Below are 17,722 nucleotides of genomic sequence, written 5' to 3'. Positions count from 1 at the left end.
TAATGATGTTTAATTATGCTTAACATGCTATGTCACATCACCGCGTGTCTCTCTTTCTCTCTCCGTCCACAGCATACAGCGCAGGCTGTCGTTGCAGCTGCCCATCCTGCACCATGCCTACCTACCCTCCATAGGGGGGGTGGACGCCAGCTGTACCAGCCCCAACGCCAGCCCCAGCTCCAGCCCGCGGCACAGACACATGCCGCCGTCCTACCGGGTCATGGTCTCAGGCCTGTGAGCATCAGTCGCCCCTGGCGCTACCAAGAAAGACATCCGTGTAAAAAACAACAACAAGCAGACTGTGACTGAGGTCATCAGCGATAGTGGAATATAATGTGTGTTGGACCAGGGAGGGGGAAGTTTGATCCACTCTTCATGCCTCGGTCTCTAGATCCCCTCTCTAGAACCATGGGTCGGGGAAAGGGGAGAGGGCACAGAGGACCTTACAAACGATGACACATCCACAGCTACAACCCCCCCCCCCCCCCTTCCCCCCAGGCAGCAGAGGACCAGACCTGACCAGTAGCGTATCTGCTTCGGAAGGTTTTATGTTGTTGTTGTTTTTCTTTTGCCATACACTTGACTATGTGTGAACTTGTCAAAACTTGAGTATTTCGCTACTTCAATGCCTAGAAGGTGTTAGGTGTTACTATAGGAACAAAGGAGTTCCAGATCGGACTGATGTAGAATTCATCAAAATTCACCATTGTGAACAAACATGTAAATATCATACTGACTTTGACTTACCGTAAGCTTTGATTGAGTATGCTGTCAATTAATATATGGGGGGATGGGGGGCAGGTCTGTATCAGCGTAGGTCCTTAAAAACTCATATAAAAACTTAAAAACTGGCATCCTACAAAGCAAAATGTAAGACAAATTGGTTTGTGTAATATTACTGCCTCATTGTAGTATGTTAATTATGTTAAATGGATTGGCCATTGGCAAGAAGTAAGGCACCAGCGGCCAATTCTTTTAACTTTCACACAGCTTATTTTCCACTTTGCTAAATTTGCACCATTCGTTTTTCTTTAAGATTATACTATCTTGTTTCATAGGTTTTTAATGTGTTTCAACTACCATAGTTTAATTTGTCTCCAAACAAGCATGACATGCTACAGTACAGGTTAATTATGGGCTTAGTGGGCAACAGAACCAAACAGAATAGATTTCCAGGAACTAATAGTAATGTGACTCTATGTACAGTACAACATGAACACAAACAAATAGTCACCTACACAAACACAGAAAGATACACACCTTTAGGTAAAGTGCTCACCATATTCTAGTGGTGTTAGGTGTCCTGACAAGGCTTTGCCAAAGATCAGTCTGAAGACCAGCAAGCTTCCATTACAACGGGTTGGTCTTCGCCCCACCAGTGTAAATGGTCCAGAAACTGTCATGTCACTCTATGTAGGGAGTGGGGACCACCCAACGCAGCACCCAGAGCTCTGTTACCTCACTGTTGTGAGGCTGAAGGAGAGGCTTTGTAATGACCATATTTTTCATAAGTCAATGAAATAGGTGCAAGGTCAGGCAGCATCAAAAGTGGTGCAAAACTGAGATTAAAAACTCGGGAAGAAGTTCTGTTGACAAGCAATATATGCAGATAGTGAAGAGTGACAAGGAAGTGTGTTTGTCAGTTAGGTTCCATTGGTAGTTTCGAAACAGTGAAATTAAGTTTTAAGTTGTTTCAATCAATAAATCTGAATTTCAATGACCAAAATGGCAAGTGGAAGATGCATGTGAGCTGTATGTGAACCCTATCCAGGAGACCCCAGCACTGTCAGTCAACGAAACAATGGCACCACAGACTGGGAGAGAAGCATCTGTATATCGTGGCAGGTCTACTATACAGTGATGTTGTGAAAAATCACCTGCCACTTAGCAACAGTGGAACATAACTCATAGTTGCTTTTAAAATGTTTTTCTGTGTAGTCGGCCCAAAGGTCATTTATTGTTGTAAAAAGGGCCGTAGACATAGCTAGCTAACGTTATTTTATTTGTACAACTGTTGTCACAAAAAAAACATAAAAGTGGACAAATCCATGAATAAGCTACGTATCATCATTAGAAGTCTAAATAGATTTGTTTCAGCATATATTTCACCATTGGTGTCTTGGTTAAAAGACGTTTGTTGAGCACTGTGCCTGTAATCTTATCCTGTAGCCTGCAGGAGCCACAGTGTACAGCAGTTCCAGTAGGTAGTGCTGGTGGTGTGGGCTGGGCAAACTAAACTAAACAAGCATCTGTAACACATCTGTAAATTGTACAAGCTGTCATGATTTCTTTCCCATTCAACGCTCCAACTCCTGGGACATACAGTACAGTGTGGGATAGATAGATACATTGGGGACAATTCCACTCCAGAGAGTGGGCTGCTCTGTGAGCTGGACCTGGCATCTGAACACTGATGATGTCTGTCAGCCACCGCAAAGAAGAAACCCATTGGAGGACGAGCGATGGGTAGAGGAGGAGCAGGTCTGCTAATGGACACATCCATATGTAACTCCTGTCTGAGCTCCCCCCCCTAGCCTGGAGCCAATTGGGGCTAAGGAAACCCTGTCCAGAGCAGCAACACAGCAGCACAGACCTTCCATGAAGCCAAAAGCTTAAGTGAGACACTGGGTCTGGTTGTTCATTCAGAAAAAAACACATTTTATATATTACATTATATGTGATTCTGTTAAATTTGCTGATACCCTGATGGTGTCGATGTACGTATGGAATATTTGGTATTTGGCTTTCTCAAGATGGCATGAAATAAAATGTATATTCACATAAGAGTAACCTCTGTTTTTGCAACTGTCATGGCAAATTCACTCTGTTCTTTCTTCTCACTCCAAGTCAGTTTTTTTTTAAATGTTGTATTTCTTTTTTACTTTGCTTTTAGTTCAGCAAACCTGTTGTTCCGCAGACTGGTCACATTCTTCAAGAGTACATCATCAATCCGTCAATGTCAAAGCCACAATTCTGTGAGAAATCCCCCCCTATACAATATAATGTAAATGACATGCAGCATTACACTTGCTGCAAGATGCTGAGTGCCATAAAAATGTACAACACTTAATAGCTTTGGCTAGCTATATCAGAACGAACCTATAGAACGGTCAATTACATATTTTTTAAAATCCTTTCCCGGCACCTGTGTCACTTTTTATTGTTATTACAAAATGCCAAATGCTGGTTATCAGGTATTGTTACTTTGCTTTGCAATGTGCCCTAATTTTCTATTATTAATTTAAAACATTTCTCAACATCTACAAAGTTATTCAAATGCAATGTTGGTAATTAAAGGGCTCATAATAACTCGTTTATGCTAATGTTCTGTATTCCTCAGTTCTTCTGTTTCTTTCAGTTTAAAGGTGAAAGCACATGTACAGTACCAATCAAAAGTTTGGACACACATACTCATGAAAGGGTTTTTCTTTATTTTTACTATTTTCTACATTGTAGAATAATAGTGAAGACATCAAAACTATGAAATAACACATATGGAATCATGTAGTAACCAAAAAAGTGTTAAACAAATCAAAATATATTTTAGATCTTAGATTCTTCAAAGTAGCCACCCTTTTCCTTGATGACAGCTTTGCACACTCTTGGCATTCTCTCAACCAGCTTCACCTGGAATGCTTTTCCAACAGTCTTGAAGGAGTTCCGAAATATGCTGAGCACTTGTTGGCCACCTCAATTGGGTTGAGGTCGGGTGATTGTGGAGGCCAGGTCATCTGATGCAGCACTCCATCACTCTCCTTCTTGGTCAAATAGCCCTTACACAGCATGGAGATGTGTTGGGTCATTGTCCTGTTGAAAAACAAATGATAGTCCAACAACGCAAACCAGATGGGATGGCGTATCGCTGCAGAATGCTGTGGCAGCCATGCTGGTTAAGTGTGCCTTGAATTCTAAATAAATCACTGACAGTGAAATCAGCAAAGCACCCCCACACCATCACACCTCCTCCTACATGGTTCACGGAGGGAACCACACATGCAGAGACCATACGTTCACCTACTCTGTGTCTCACAAAGGCACTGTGGTTGGAACCCAAAATCTCAAATTTGGACTCATCAGACCAAAGGACAGATTTCCACAGGTCTAATGTCCATTCATCGTGTTTCTTGGCTTAAGCAAGTCTCTTCTTCTTATTGGTGTCCTTTAGTCGTGGTTTCTTTACAGCAATTCGACCATGAAGGCCTGATTCACACGGGCTCTTCTGAACAGTTAATGTTGAGGTGTGTCTGTTACTTGAACTCTGTGAAGCATTTATTTGGGCTGCAATTTCTGAGGCTAGTAACTCTAATGAACTTATCCTCTGCAGCAGAGGTAACTCTGGGTCTTCCTTTCTGTGGCAGTTTTCATGAGAGCCAGTTTCATCACAGCACTTGATGGTCTTTGCGAATGCACTTTCAAAGTTCTTGAAATTTTCCTGATTGACTGACCTTCATGTAATAACGTAATGATGGACTGTCATTTCTCTTTACTTATTTGAGCTGTTCTTGTCATAATATGGACTTGGTCTTTTACCAAATAGGGCTATCTTCTGCATACCACAACCTTCCTTTTCACAACACAATTGATTGGCTGAAACACATTAAGAAGGAAAGAAATTCCACAAATTAACTTTTAACAAGGCACACCTGTTAATTTAAATGCATTCCAGTTGACTAGCTCATGAAGCTGGTTGAGAGAATGCCAAGAGTGTGCAAAGCTGTCATCAAGGCAAAGGGTGGCTACTTTGAAAAATCTCAAATCTCAAATATATTTTGATTTGTTTAACACTTTTTTGGTTACTACATGATTCCATGTGTTATTTCATAGTTTGAATGTTTTCACTATTATACTACAATGTAGAACATAGTAAAAATAAAGAAAAACCCTTGAATAGGTGTGTCCAAACTTTTGACTGGTACTGTATATATATATTCATATATTTGTATATATTGTCATTAGGGTTTCTGGAAAATCTATATGTCCCAAAATATAAGAATATGAGAAATATATATAAAATGATTCATTCTGTAACTGTTTTTGTCAATTTCATATGTGGTATACCATACAAACATTGTAGAATTTAAGTTCAATAATAAATATTAACCTTATTTTAAATGATAAATATATGTATGAGAGGGGCAATAACCTGTTTTCTTATTCCAGAAAGATAGAGAACTATATATACAAATCTTTATGTTCATAAGAAATCTTGACGTTCACAACACCCACAATGATACTTGGAACTCAATGGAAACTTTTTTATTTACAGTATCTGTAACTATGGTATGTACAGTTGAGATAGATATGAAAACTTGTATAAAATAAGTATCACACTGGAACACAAGAACATTTTGGAACCATCGGTTGTTATCGGGGGTTTTGAACAGCCTTCTTCTTTAATAGTCTGAATGTTATGGACAGCCTTTACATTTCACATCATCGTTAAATAAAGTGAGACTGAAAATAAATCCATAAAATGTTTGTTTTGATCTATTAAAAATGGAAAATAGGTTAAAGAACTTCAGAGATTGTGTCATTGTGGCCATATTCAAAGACCTATTGATGTACTGTTGTCTACCCTTAGGCTACTGCTCTTTACATTCAGCTTCTCGAGAAAATGGAAGTGAAGTAATGTGTGTAAGTTGTTGTTATTTGGGATTTGGAGCTTAGTTATCTTCATTTTAACGGCAATTAAAACAACTGTTTTATCCACAAGGCAAGGTTGTTTAAAGGCCCAGTGCACTCAAAACGTGATTGTCCTGTGTTTTATGCATAGCCGTGGGAAATAGGGGTGCTGAGGATGCTGCAGCACCCCCTGAAAAATCAGAATGAGGTATGAGGTTGAGGTTGGAATAATACTGTGAAAATTATGATAATGCCCTTTTAGTATAAGAGCTGTTTGAAAAGACCGCCTGAAATTTCAGCCTGTTTTGGTGCGATGGAGTTGAGGCAGTAAATTTGACAATAGACCAAAAAGAAAAAGATCCAAACCTCTCTGCCAATAACAGCTAGTTTTCAGTTATTCCATCCCCATTCAGACCACTCACAGACAGACAGTCCAAGCAAAATTCTTGCTTGAGAAATTGCTCTTTGCTAAGAAGCTATTTTTGTTATTTTTTTTTACCATTTTAATTGTAAGGTACTTAATTGTTACCCAGAAATGATTTCATATTGAGATAAAAGTCTGCATTGAACCTTTAAGAATTCATAAGCTACTTTGTTTCTTCACCTCAGAACCCTTCTAGGAGGAGTCCAAATTAATGCATGACCACAAAGAATGGAGTGCAATTATTTACAGATCTTCCTGAACACTTCCGGAGGTAGTCCGGGACGAATTGATTGGTTGTATGAATGCTCAGTGGGCAGAGCTTAGTGACAGGTTAGTGGAAGGAGTTTACAGGTGAGAGTCAAATAAAGAAAATGCTTGCAGGGAGGCCGGTTGGAGGGTGTTAAACACGGGTTATGACACAGTGTAGTAGGTTAATGGAAGACGGTCCTCCTCGAAAGCCTCCTTTTGTCGAGGAAGCACAAGTGTATCCTACCGGAGTCCTTCGCGGAAGAGTTTTGAAATCTGCCACATCCCCTTTGAATCAGCTATTGTTTTCTCGAAGGAGAAAAACATGCAAACGTTTAAAAACGATATGCTACTAATCCTTTTATCTATAAAATATATTGCACAACCAGCTAAATCTGTTTTAGGAGGGAGGAGAGAGGACACAGGAGTTGAGCAAATCTAATTGAGAAAAGGCCAAGGTTGCCAGTTCGAATCCTAATGCAGCTTTTTTTTGCCCAACCTTACCCAACATACTTAACTGACATTTCTAATCTTCTGATATTCTGAATGACTCATTTACTGAACAGCTTTATAAATGTGAAAATAACTAGTTTGCTGCCCTCACCTTTGCTGATGTAGTGGACTAGGCACTGGGATAGGAACCAGAAGGTCACAGGTGCTAATCTTGCCAATGCCCTTTCTCAAAAAAGGTATATTTACAGTTTGATGTCAGACCAGTCATTCTTGCTTCAAATTGTGAGTCTAGATAAACAATTTTAACATTTTAATTCACAGGCAATAAAGAGAAAACACCATATAAAAAACAAGGTGTTATTTTAGATTCTGAACTCAATTTTGAATCACACATTAGGAATGTGACCAAAATAGCTTTTCCCATGAGGAACATTACCAAGGTGCGGACGTTTCTCTCTCAGACTGATACAGAGAGACTCATCCATGCTTTTATTACAAGCAGGCTTGACTACTGTAGTGCTCTCCTGTCTGGTCTACCCAAGAAAGGCATTGGTCAACTGAAAAACATACAGAATGCTGCAGCACTGGTACTGACCAAGACCAGACAGAGATCACACATTACACCGGTTTTAATGTTTCTGCCCTGGCAGACTGTGAGTTTTAGAATTTTCAGATTATTCCATTGGTTTTTAAATCAATCCACGATGGTGCACCCCAATACATGTCAGACATGCATTTAAATTATGTAGCCAGTAGGTCCCTCAGGTCCTCTGGCACTGACCTTTTAACTATCCCAAAGCCTAGGACCAAGAGACATGGAGAGGCAGCCTTTAGTTATTATGACCCCAGCCTTTGGAATAGCCTGCCAGAGAACCTGAGGGGTGCCGAAACTGTGGACATTTTTTAAATAGATATTAAAACACCTTTTTAGCTTTGATTTTCCCTAGTGTGATTTTTAGCTGTTCAGTTTTATTGTTATTATTTTGTTTTTTATCCTCTTATGTTTGTTGTGTAGTAAAAATTGTCATCATTTTTATTCGTTTTTTCCTGTAAAGCACATTGTTGCATTCCATGTCTGAAATGTGCTGTATAAATAAAGCTTGATTTGATAACTAGCTATGATGTGGGGTTAAAATGAAATTGTGCCGGGTTGCAGCATATGAGCTCAGCTGTCTAGAATCAGCACACATTACACAGAGAGCCAGAATGGCTAATACATTAGTAATGAAAAGCTCAGTATGATGATAAATAATACAACTGTCAAGGCCCAGCGGCAAACAGGATGTAAGGAATGTGTGTGGAGTCCTCGTGTCAGAGGAAGAGAGGCCTTTCCATAATGCTCTCAAATATTTACCTTGTCAGTTCTAGACAGAGGGCTCAGAGGCCCAGAACAGTCGCCTATGGGAGGTATGGCAGAAGCTACAGCAAGGCGACCTCATGGGCTACTGTACTGTACCTATGGACTTCTGTAGACTTCAAGCTGCTCGCTCCGACCTCAGATCTCAAAGTCAATTTTGTATTATGTAATCTGTTTTCTGTTCGATGGCGATAGGAATCTGATCAGGAAGTCTCAATGGGATGCACTGATTCAAACGATACTTTATACATATTGCAAAGCTACTGTGGGAAAGGGATTGTGAGCCCAGCTAGCCTAGCCCAGTAGCCTACCACCACTACTGATAGTGTGGAAGATACAGTATACTGTTTGGATACTGGTTAGGCAGTTACTGTATATGACTGGTGTGGAGGGGAAGGGGGTGCTACTGTGCTCTGGAAAGATGTTTAGTCTGAACTGTCTCGGTAAAGGTCAAACTGTATAAAGGGAAGATTGGGGAAGAATAAAGTGACATCAGGCATGTGGTAGGCCTAGATGTGGTTTTTCAGGTGTGGAAATCCCAGATGTGAAAGCAAAATGGCTAGCGCATAGGCTACCGTGTGCTAGTGAAGACAGTACCGAGACTAGAAGGTACAGCATGCCATACAAATTAGGGCTCTATTCAATCCATATCGTGGAAATTCAGCGCTATAGCGCGATTGAAATTTAAAGGCAATGTCCCGCATTAGCAGAGACTGAGTTCACGTTAAACGCTGCAGATGTCGGCTCAATAGGAAATTACTTTTACATTTCTTGTAACGCTTCAGCAATACAGATTGAACAGATCCCTTAGCGTTATGAAATTATAGTAAAAAAATGTCTAGTACTACTTCCATATTTTACCATCATGAATCATCTGTGGACATACAGAAACATTCAAATAGTTAGAGTCATTTGTATTGGAGATGACGGTGTGTAAATCCCCAAATGTATAGCATTAAAAACTGTCAACATAGACATCCTTTTCCTATAGAAAACATAGAATTCCCTTTCCTCTTGAAAAACAGCTACAGTTGAAGTCTGAAGTTTACATACACCTTAGCCAAATACATTTAAAATCAGTTTTTCACAATTCCTGACATTTAATTCTAGTAAAAATCCCATGTCTTAGGTCACTTTTCTTGAAGAATGTGAAATGCCAGAATAATAGAGAGAATGATTTATTTCAGCTTTTATTTTTTTCATTACATTCCCAGTGGGTAAGAAGTTTACATACACTCAATTAGTATTTGGTAGCATTGCTTTCAAATTGTTTAACTTGGGTCAAATGTTTCGGGTAGCCTTCCACAAGCTTCCCACAATAAGTTGGGTGAATTTTGGCCCATTCCTCCTGACAGAGCTGGTGTAACTCAGTCAGGTTTGTATAACTCCTTGCTCGCACTTGCTTTTTCAGTTCTGCCCACACATTTTTGAGGTCAGGGCTTTGAGGTCAGGGCTTTATTGGCCACTCCAATACCTTGACATTGTTGTCCTTAAGCCATTTTGCCACAACTTTGGATGTATGCTTGGGGTCATGTCCATTTGGAAGACCCATTTGTGACCAAGCTTTAACTTCCTCACTGATGTCTTGAGATGTTGCTTCAATATATCCACATAATTTTCCTGCCTCAATGATGCCATCTATTTTGTGAAGTGCACCAGCACCTCCTGCAGCAAAGCACCCTCACAACATGATGCTGCCACCCCTGTGCTTCACGGTTGGGATGGTGTTCTTCGGCTTGCAAGCCTCCACCTTTTTCCTCCAAACATAACGATGGTCATTATGGCCAAACAGTTCTAATTTTGTTTCATCAGACCAGAGGACATTTCTCCAAAAAGCACTATCTTTGTCCCCATGTGCAGTTGCAAACAGTAATCTGACTTTTTTATGGCGGTTTTGGAGCAGTGGCTTCTTCCTTGCTGAGCGGCCTTTCAGGTTATGTCGATATAGGACTCGTTTTACTGTGGATATCGATACTTTTGTACCTGTTTCCTCCAGCATCTTCATAAGGTCCTTTGCTGTTGTTCTGGGATTGATTTGCACTTTTCGCACCAAAGTACGTTCATCTCTAGGAGACAGAATGCGTCTCCTTCCTGAGCGGTATGACGGCTGCGTGGTGTTTATACTTGCGTACTATTGTTTGTACAGATGAACGTGGTACCTTCAGTAAATTGTATGGTATATCAATATCAAGAGTATGCTATTAGATTTTGCTACAGTGTGATGAAAGATGTCAAAGTCATGCAGTTGCATTGTCATTGGGGTCAACTGGTTCTGACTAATCAATCTATGGTTACAAAAGGAGCTTTATTCAGATAAGTTACTTTTTTTACATTAAAATTATCAGTACTATGTCATATTTTCTAAGGACATGAAGAGACAGCAATACATCAGAAAGAAAGAACATATGGTAATGAAAGAAAGAGGACTTTCAAATATGATTTGAATGAGCATTAACAAATTAATACATTTCAACATAAAAGTATGCTGAAACTGTGAGCCTAATATCCCTTGTCCAAGAACTTAAGAGTACAGAAGTTGATGACTGCAGGGTCAACATAAAGACCAGAGCTCCATCCAGAGAAACAGAGAAGTCCTGGACTGGGGGCATCCTGAAAGCAGTTCAACAGACCTGGCCTGCCTGTCTTTCTTGTTCGAGCTGGCTGGCTGTCACACAGGGGGGTGGAATGACCCAGTGAACGACCAGCCCCAGCTCTGCTCCTCTCCTCTCCAGGCAGTCAGCCCTGTAGTCTTAGTCAGCAGTGTCAGGATGCCACCATCTAATGCTGTCAATGTCCCAGAGCCAACGCTAGCTACACAGCCAGTCTGTTGATGTTGAAGATTTTGACAGTGGTCTGCCCCGGCGCTGGCCAGCTGCACCCAGGAACTATCTGCTGCTGTGACCCTGCCTTCACCCTCTTCCCCGTCCCCCTGGCCGACCAGGCGTGCCCTCGGCCTCCAGTGCAGCCTCTTCACTGTCAACGCGTGACTCTGACTGGAGGGGGGAAGCATTGTCAAGGAAACAAGACAAAGAGTGGTGACATAGTGCAGTACAGCAGTGTGTTGCTCTGTCTCCCTCAAGCAGACTGTATGTAAAGGACATGGTTAGGCACAAGGAAATACAGTGCATTCGGAAAGAATTTAGACCCCTTCACTTTTCCACATTTTGTAACGTTACAGCCTTATTCTAAAATGGATTAAATCGTTTCCCCCCCTCATCAATCTATACACAATACCCCATAATGACAAAGCAAAAAAAGGTTTCTAGAATTTTTATATTTTTCAAATACTCAAATATCACATTTACATAAGTATTCAGACCCTTAATTCAGTACTTTGTTGAAGCACCCTTGGCAATGATTATAGCCTCAAGTCTTCTTGGGTATGATGCTACAAGTTTGGCACACCTGTATTTGGGGAGTTTCTCCCATTCTTCTCGGCAGATCCTCTCAAGCTCTGTCAGGTTGGATGGGGAGCAGCGCTGCACAGCTATTTTCAAGACTTTCCAGATATTTTTTAACAGGTTCAAGTCCGGGCTCTGGCTGGGCCACTCCATGTCATTCAGAGACTTGTCCCGAAGCAACTTCTGAGTCGTCTTGTCTGTGTGCTTAGGGTCGTTGTCCTATTGGAAGGTGAACCTTCACCCCAGGTTTTCATCAAGGATCTCTCTGTACTTTGCTCCATTCATCTTTTTCTCGATCCTGACTAGTCTCCCAGTCTGTGCTGCTGAAAAACATCCCCACAACATGATGCTGCCACCACCATGATTCACCGTAGGGATGGTGCCAGGTTTCCTCCAGACGTGACGCTTGGCATTCAGGCCAAACAGTACAATCTTGGTTTCATCAAACCAGAGAATCTTGTTTCTCATGGTCTGAGAGTCTTTAGGTGTCTTTTGGCAAACTCCAAGCGGGCTGTCATGTGCCTTTTACTGAGGAGTGGCTTCCATCTGGCCACTCTACCATAAAGGCCTGAATGGTGGAGTGCTGCAGAGATGGTTGTACTTCTGGAAGGTTCTCCCTTCTCCACAGAGGAACTCTGGAGCTCTGTCAGAGTGATCATCTGATTCTTGGTCACCTCCCTGACCAAGGCCCTTCTCCTCCAATTGATCAGTTTGGTACCCTTCCCCAGATCTGTCCCTCGGCACAATCCTGTCTCAGAGCTATACGGACAATTCCTTTGACGTCATGGCTTGGTATTTGCTCTGACATGCTCAACTATGGGACCTTATATAGACAGCTGTGTGCTTTTCCAAATCATGTCCAATCAATTGAATTTACCACAGGTGGACTCCAATCAAGTTGTAGAAGCATCTCAAGGATGATCAGTGGAAACAGGATGCATCTGAGATCAATGTCGAGTCTCATAGCAAAGGGTTTGAACACTAACGTAAATAAGGTTTTCCTGTATTTATTTTTTATACATTTGCAAAAAGTCTAAAATTACAAAAAATACTAAATATAAAAAGCTGATGGGGAATAGACTTTCTCGTATACATTGTCAACATGTTTATTTTGAGCTACACCATGTTGTGTTCTGCAGTAGTAGAGGAATAATCCAAACGTTTACAGAGCAGGTACCATAGCTGTTTGGCCCTGTCCGGGGGTATCATCGGATGGGGCCACAGTGTCTCCTGACCCCTCCTGTTTCAGCCTCCAGTATTTAGGCTGCAGTAGTTTATGTGTCGGGGGGCTAGGGTCAGTCTGTTATATCTGGAGTATTTCTCCTGTCTTATCCGGTGTCCTGTGTGAATTTAAGTATGCTCTCTCCAATTCTCTCTTTCTCTCTTTCTTTCTTTCTCTCTCTCGGAGGACCTGAGCCCTAGCACCATGCCTCAGGACTACCTGGCATGATGACTCCTTGTTGTCCCCAGTCCACCTGGCCGTGCTGCTGCTCCAGTTGTAACTGTTCTGCCTGCGGCTATGGAACCCTGACCTGTTCACTGTGATTACTATTATTTGACCATGCTGGTCATTTATGCACATTTGAACATCTTGGCCATGTTCTGTTATAATCTCCACCCGGCACAGCCAGAAGAGGACTGGCCCCCCTCATAGCCTGGTTCCTCTCTAGGTTCCTATCTAGGTTTTGGCCTTTCTAGGGAGTTTTTCCTAGCCACCGTGCTTCTACACCTGCATTGATTGCTGTTTGGGGTTTTAGGCTGGGTTTCTGTACAGCACTTTGATATATCAGCTGATGTAAGAAGGGCTATATAAATACATTTGATTTGATTTTGATTTGATTAGAACACTAATAGAACATGCCACAGGCTCTTCAGACCATAGATGTCCCTTCCTTCTCTTCAAACCATAGATGTCCCTTCCTTCTCTTCAGACCATAGATCTCCCTTCTCTTCAGACCATAGATCTCCCTTCTCTTCAGACCATAGATCTCCCTTCTCTTCAGACCATAGATCTCCCTTCCTTCTCTTCAGACCATAGATCTCTCTTCCTTCTCTACAGACCATAGATGTCCCTTCCTTCTCTTCAAACCATAGATGTCCCTTCCTTCTCTTCAGACCATAGATCTCCCTTCTCTTCAGACCATAGATCTCCCTTCCTTCTCTTCAGACCATAGATCTCTCTTCCTTCTCTTCAGACCATAGATGTCCCTTCCTTCTCTACAGACCATAGATCTCCCTTCTCTTCAGACCATAGATTTCCCTTCCTTCTCTTCAGACCATAGATCTCTCTTCCTTCTCTACAGACCATAGATCTCCCTTCTCTACAGACCATAGATGTCCCGTCCTTCTCTACAGACCATAGATCTCCCTTCTCTACAGACCATAGATGTCCCTTCCTTCTCTTCAAACCATAGATGTCCCTTCCTTCTCTTCAGACCATAGATCTCCCTTCTCTTCAGACCATAGATCTCCCTTCCTTCTCTTCAGACCATAGATCTCTCTTCCTTCTCTACAGACCATAGATGTCCCTTCCTTCTCTTCAGACCATAGATGTCCCTTCCTTCTCTTCAGGCCATAGATCTCCCTTCCTTCTCTACAGACCATAGATGTCCCTTCCTTCTCTTCAGACCATAGATGTCCCTTCCTTCTCTTCAGACCATAGATGTCCCTTCCTTCTCTTCAGACCATAGATCTCCCTTCCTTCTCTTCAGACCATAGATCTTCCTTCCTTCTCTTCAGACCATAGATGTCCCTTCCTTCTCTTCAGACCATAGATGTCCCTTCCTTCTCTACAGGCCATAGATGTCCCTTCCTTCTCTTCAGACCATAGATGTCCCTTCCTTCTCTTCAGACCATAGATGTCCCTTCCTTCTCTTCAGACCATAGATCTTCCTTCCTTCTCTTCAGACCATAGATGTCCCTTCCTTCTCTTCAGACCATAGATCTTCCTTCCTTCTCTTCAGACCATAGATCTCCCTTCCTTCTCTTCAGACCATAGATATCCCTTCCTTCTCTTCATGACTCAGTGGAAACGCCAGATGCTGTGGGCTTCACAAAATGAGCCTGTGGATTGTATGTCCTCCTCAATGACACTCTTAATTGCACAGCTATTCAAAGCCACCTGGGAATACAGGTGGGTCTCCACTACCCAGCCCCTCCGCCAGCAGGTGACCGGAGGTGCATCAGTCAATCAATCAGTGAAACATTCAACCAATCAAATTTGTCCCTAGACATACATTTGGTTTGCAGGCAGGGTTAAAAATAAACATACAAAATAGTTAAAAACAGATCACACAAAATAGAAATGAACACAGAAACATCATCATATTGCAACTTTAAGGAACTGGCTGGCAATAAAGTGCATTTGCAACTCAAAGGCGGGGCACTAGGCCACAGACAGACAAGTGGTGAACATACTACATACAACATACATACTACATGTGGCATGAATCATTTTAAGCAATAGGGTTTACGCGATAGGTTAAAGCTTCCCTCTGCTTTCTTGCCTTCTGATAGGCTGCATATACATTTCCGGCATACAGCTTACACTGTAAATATCCAGTATCCAATAATTTCAGATCTAAAGTAGTGCCTAGGGTGAAGAGGCAAGGGGTCGATTTGGAATTGTGAAAATAAGTGCTGTATTATGGTACCTGTTGTCGAGGCAGAAGGAGATAGCAGTGGCTGAGTCTCCTACATCTAATATGGAGGAACAGGGCTGGATGACTGGGGGGTTCATCAGGGGTCACACTTGCCTCAGAACTACTGCAAGTCACCCCATTCTATCACCTGTAAAGGAAAATGTCAATTACGTGATACTGTCACTTCATACTAACATAGGCCATTCATGTGTCCCAAATGCCATCCTATTTCTTTATAGGCCCTGCTCAAAAACAAGTGTACTACAAGGCCGGGACTAGACTTGACAGTTCATGCAGCTTTTGTATTCTGATCATGGAGTTGTGATCATGGAATTCCGAACACGTCATGCGTCTACACCTACATTTAAATGTGTCTACCGTGTCCGTAGTGTGTTCGGAATCCATTTTCCCACGCTATATTGAAATGCCAGTATGCATTCTGCAAACGGTGGAAAGTGCTACATCCGATAATAACACAACAGCAACTTCATGGCAGTAGTTAACTACTGTAGCTAACTGGCTAACCTCTGTAACTAGCCAGCAAGCTAGCAAAGATAAAGAGATTGACAACAGGTCAGGATAACTTTAGCCAAACAAAACATTGTTTTTTTAATAAACCAACTGGCTAGCATTTATGAAGCCAGCAAACACGTTCCTCACACGCTAGGAACGTATTTCCACCAACATTTAAAAAGGTGCTTCTCGGTCCCTGGAGACTTGTGGGCAAAGTGCTGATGATGTAGCCCACTGTATGAACTTTCGGTAGCCTGATTGCGTCCAGACTGAGTGCAGATGCGTCCCTTCACAGGAGTGTCAAGCCTAAAGGGAATATGGTGCCATTTGGGACGCAGCCTACGATGAACAGTATTATAATACTTTTTCTTTACCATTGTGACCTTTACTTAAGTGAGGAGCTCATTTGTAACTAACAACCTTTAAAGGCTGAATCCTGACTTGCAATTAGCACATCATTAAATGTAATGTGAATCTTGTTTTGATGTCAAAGGAGTCTTAAGCTAGAGTTCAGGGCCTGTATCACAAAGGGTCTTAGAGTAGGAGTGCTGATCTAGGTTCAGAACCCCCCTCTTATTCATTATGATTTAAAAGTCAAGACTGATCCTTGATCAGCACTTCTTCTCTGAGACGCTTTGTGAACACACGCCCAGACCTAAGTGAACAGACGTTGAAGTCTGGAGAATACAAGCTACCTCTGCTAATAACTCTAAGGTTTTTCTGGTGTAGAATATTTACCTTCTTGTCTCGACTTGAAGTCACAAAGTAGTGTTCCAGTTCTAGTTCTAGTTTCAGCAGCCACTCCTCTAGAGACACTGTTGTCTGTGTAGTTCCAGCAGCCACTCCTCTAGAAAGACACTGTTGTCTGTGTAGTTCCAGCAGCCACTCCTCTAGAGAGACACTGTTGTCTGTGTAGTTCCAGCAGCCACTCCTCTAGAGAGACACTGTTGTCTGTGTAGTTCCAGCAGCCACTCCTCTAGAGACACTGTTGTCTCTGTAGTTCCAGCAGCCACCCCTCTAGAGACACACTGTTGTCTGTGTAGTTCCAGCAGCCACTCCTCTAGAGAGACACTGTTGCCTGTGTAGTTCCAGCAGGCACCCCTCTAGAGAGACACTGTTGTCTGTGTAGTTCCAGCAGCCACCCCTCTAGAGAGACACTGATGTCTGTGTAGTTCCAGCAGCCACCCCTCTAGAGACACACTGTTGTCTGTGTAGTTCCAGCAGCCACTCCTCTAGAGAGACACTGTTGCCTGTGTAGTTCCAGCAGGCACCCCTCTAGAGAGACACTGTTGTCTGTGTAGTTCCAGCAGCCACCCCTCTAGAGAGACACTGATGTCTGTGTAGTTCCAGCAGCCACCCCTCTAGAGAGACACTGTTGTCTGTGTAGTTCCAGCAGCCACCCCTCTAGAGAGACACTGATGTCAGTGTAGTTCCAGCAGCCACCCCTCTAGAGAGACACTGAAGTCAGTGTAGTTCTAGCAGCCACTCCTCTAGAGACACTGTTGTCTGTGTAGTTCCAGCAGCCACCCCTCTAGAGAGACACTGATGGCTGTGTAGTTCCAGCAGCCACTCCTCTAGAGACACTGTTGTCTCTGTAGTTCCAGCAGCCACTCCTCTAGAGACACTGTTGTCTGTGTAGTTCCAGCAGCCACCCCTCTAGAGACACTGTTGTCTGTGTAGTTCCAGCAGCCACCCCTCTAGAGAGACACTGTTGTCTCTGTAGTTTCAGCAGCCACTCCTCTAGAGACACTGTTGTCTCTGTAGTTCCAGCAGCCACTCCTCTAGAGACACTGTTGTCTCTGTAGTTCCAGCAGCCACTCCTCTAGAGACACTGTTGTCTCTGTAGTTCCAGCAGCCACTCCTCTAGAGACACTGTTGTCTGTGTAGTTCCAACAGCCACCTCTGTAGAGAGACACTGTTGTCTGTATAGTTCCAGCAGCCACCCCTCTAGAGAGACACTGTTGTCTGTGTAGTTCAAGCAGCCACTCCTCTAGAGAGACACTGTTGTCTGTGTAGTTCCAGCAGCCACCCCTCTAGAGAGACACTGTTGTCTGTGTAGTTCCAG

At 42.5% G+C, this 17,722-nt stretch overlaps 1 protein-coding gene and 1 long non-coding RNA gene across 3 annotated transcripts in view; one reads left to right on the top strand and one right to left on the bottom strand.

Annotated features, from left to right (window-relative positions):
- The window catches only part of LOC129830813 (gamma-aminobutyric acid type B receptor subunit 2-like), a 415,909-nt gene extending 410,393 nt beyond the window's left edge, over positions 1 to 5,516 (top strand). For both annotated transcript variants that reach the window (XM_055893565.1, XM_055893566.1), the window contains exon 19: positions 73 to 5,516. In XM_055893565.1, the coding sequence (XP_055749540.1) occupies positions 73 to 238 (166 nt within the window). In that variant the 3' untranslated portion in view covers positions 239 to 5,516. The remainder of the gene's footprint in view (positions 1 to 72) is intronic.
- A 3,763-nt stretch (positions 5,517 to 9,279) lies between these two features.
- On the bottom strand, positions 9,280 to 17,387 carry LOC129830814 (uncharacterized). The gene is made up of 2 exons (XR_008755638.1): positions 15,157 to 17,387; positions 9,280 to 11,095 (listed from the first exon to the last, which is right to left on the bottom strand). It is a non-coding gene; the product is annotated as an uncharacterized LOC129830814 (long non-coding RNA).
- Positions 17,388 to 17,722: the final 335 nt, after the last annotated feature.

This window comes from Salvelinus fontinalis, chromosome 32, assembly GCF_029448725.1.
Source record: "Salvelinus fontinalis isolate EN_2023a chromosome 32, ASM2944872v1, whole genome shotgun sequence".
NCBI lineage: Eukaryota > Metazoa > Chordata > Actinopteri > Salmoniformes > Salmonidae > Salvelinus > Salvelinus fontinalis.
The sequence above is the reverse complement of the archived record's forward strand: the minus strand, read 5'-3'. Positions and strand labels throughout refer to the sequence as shown.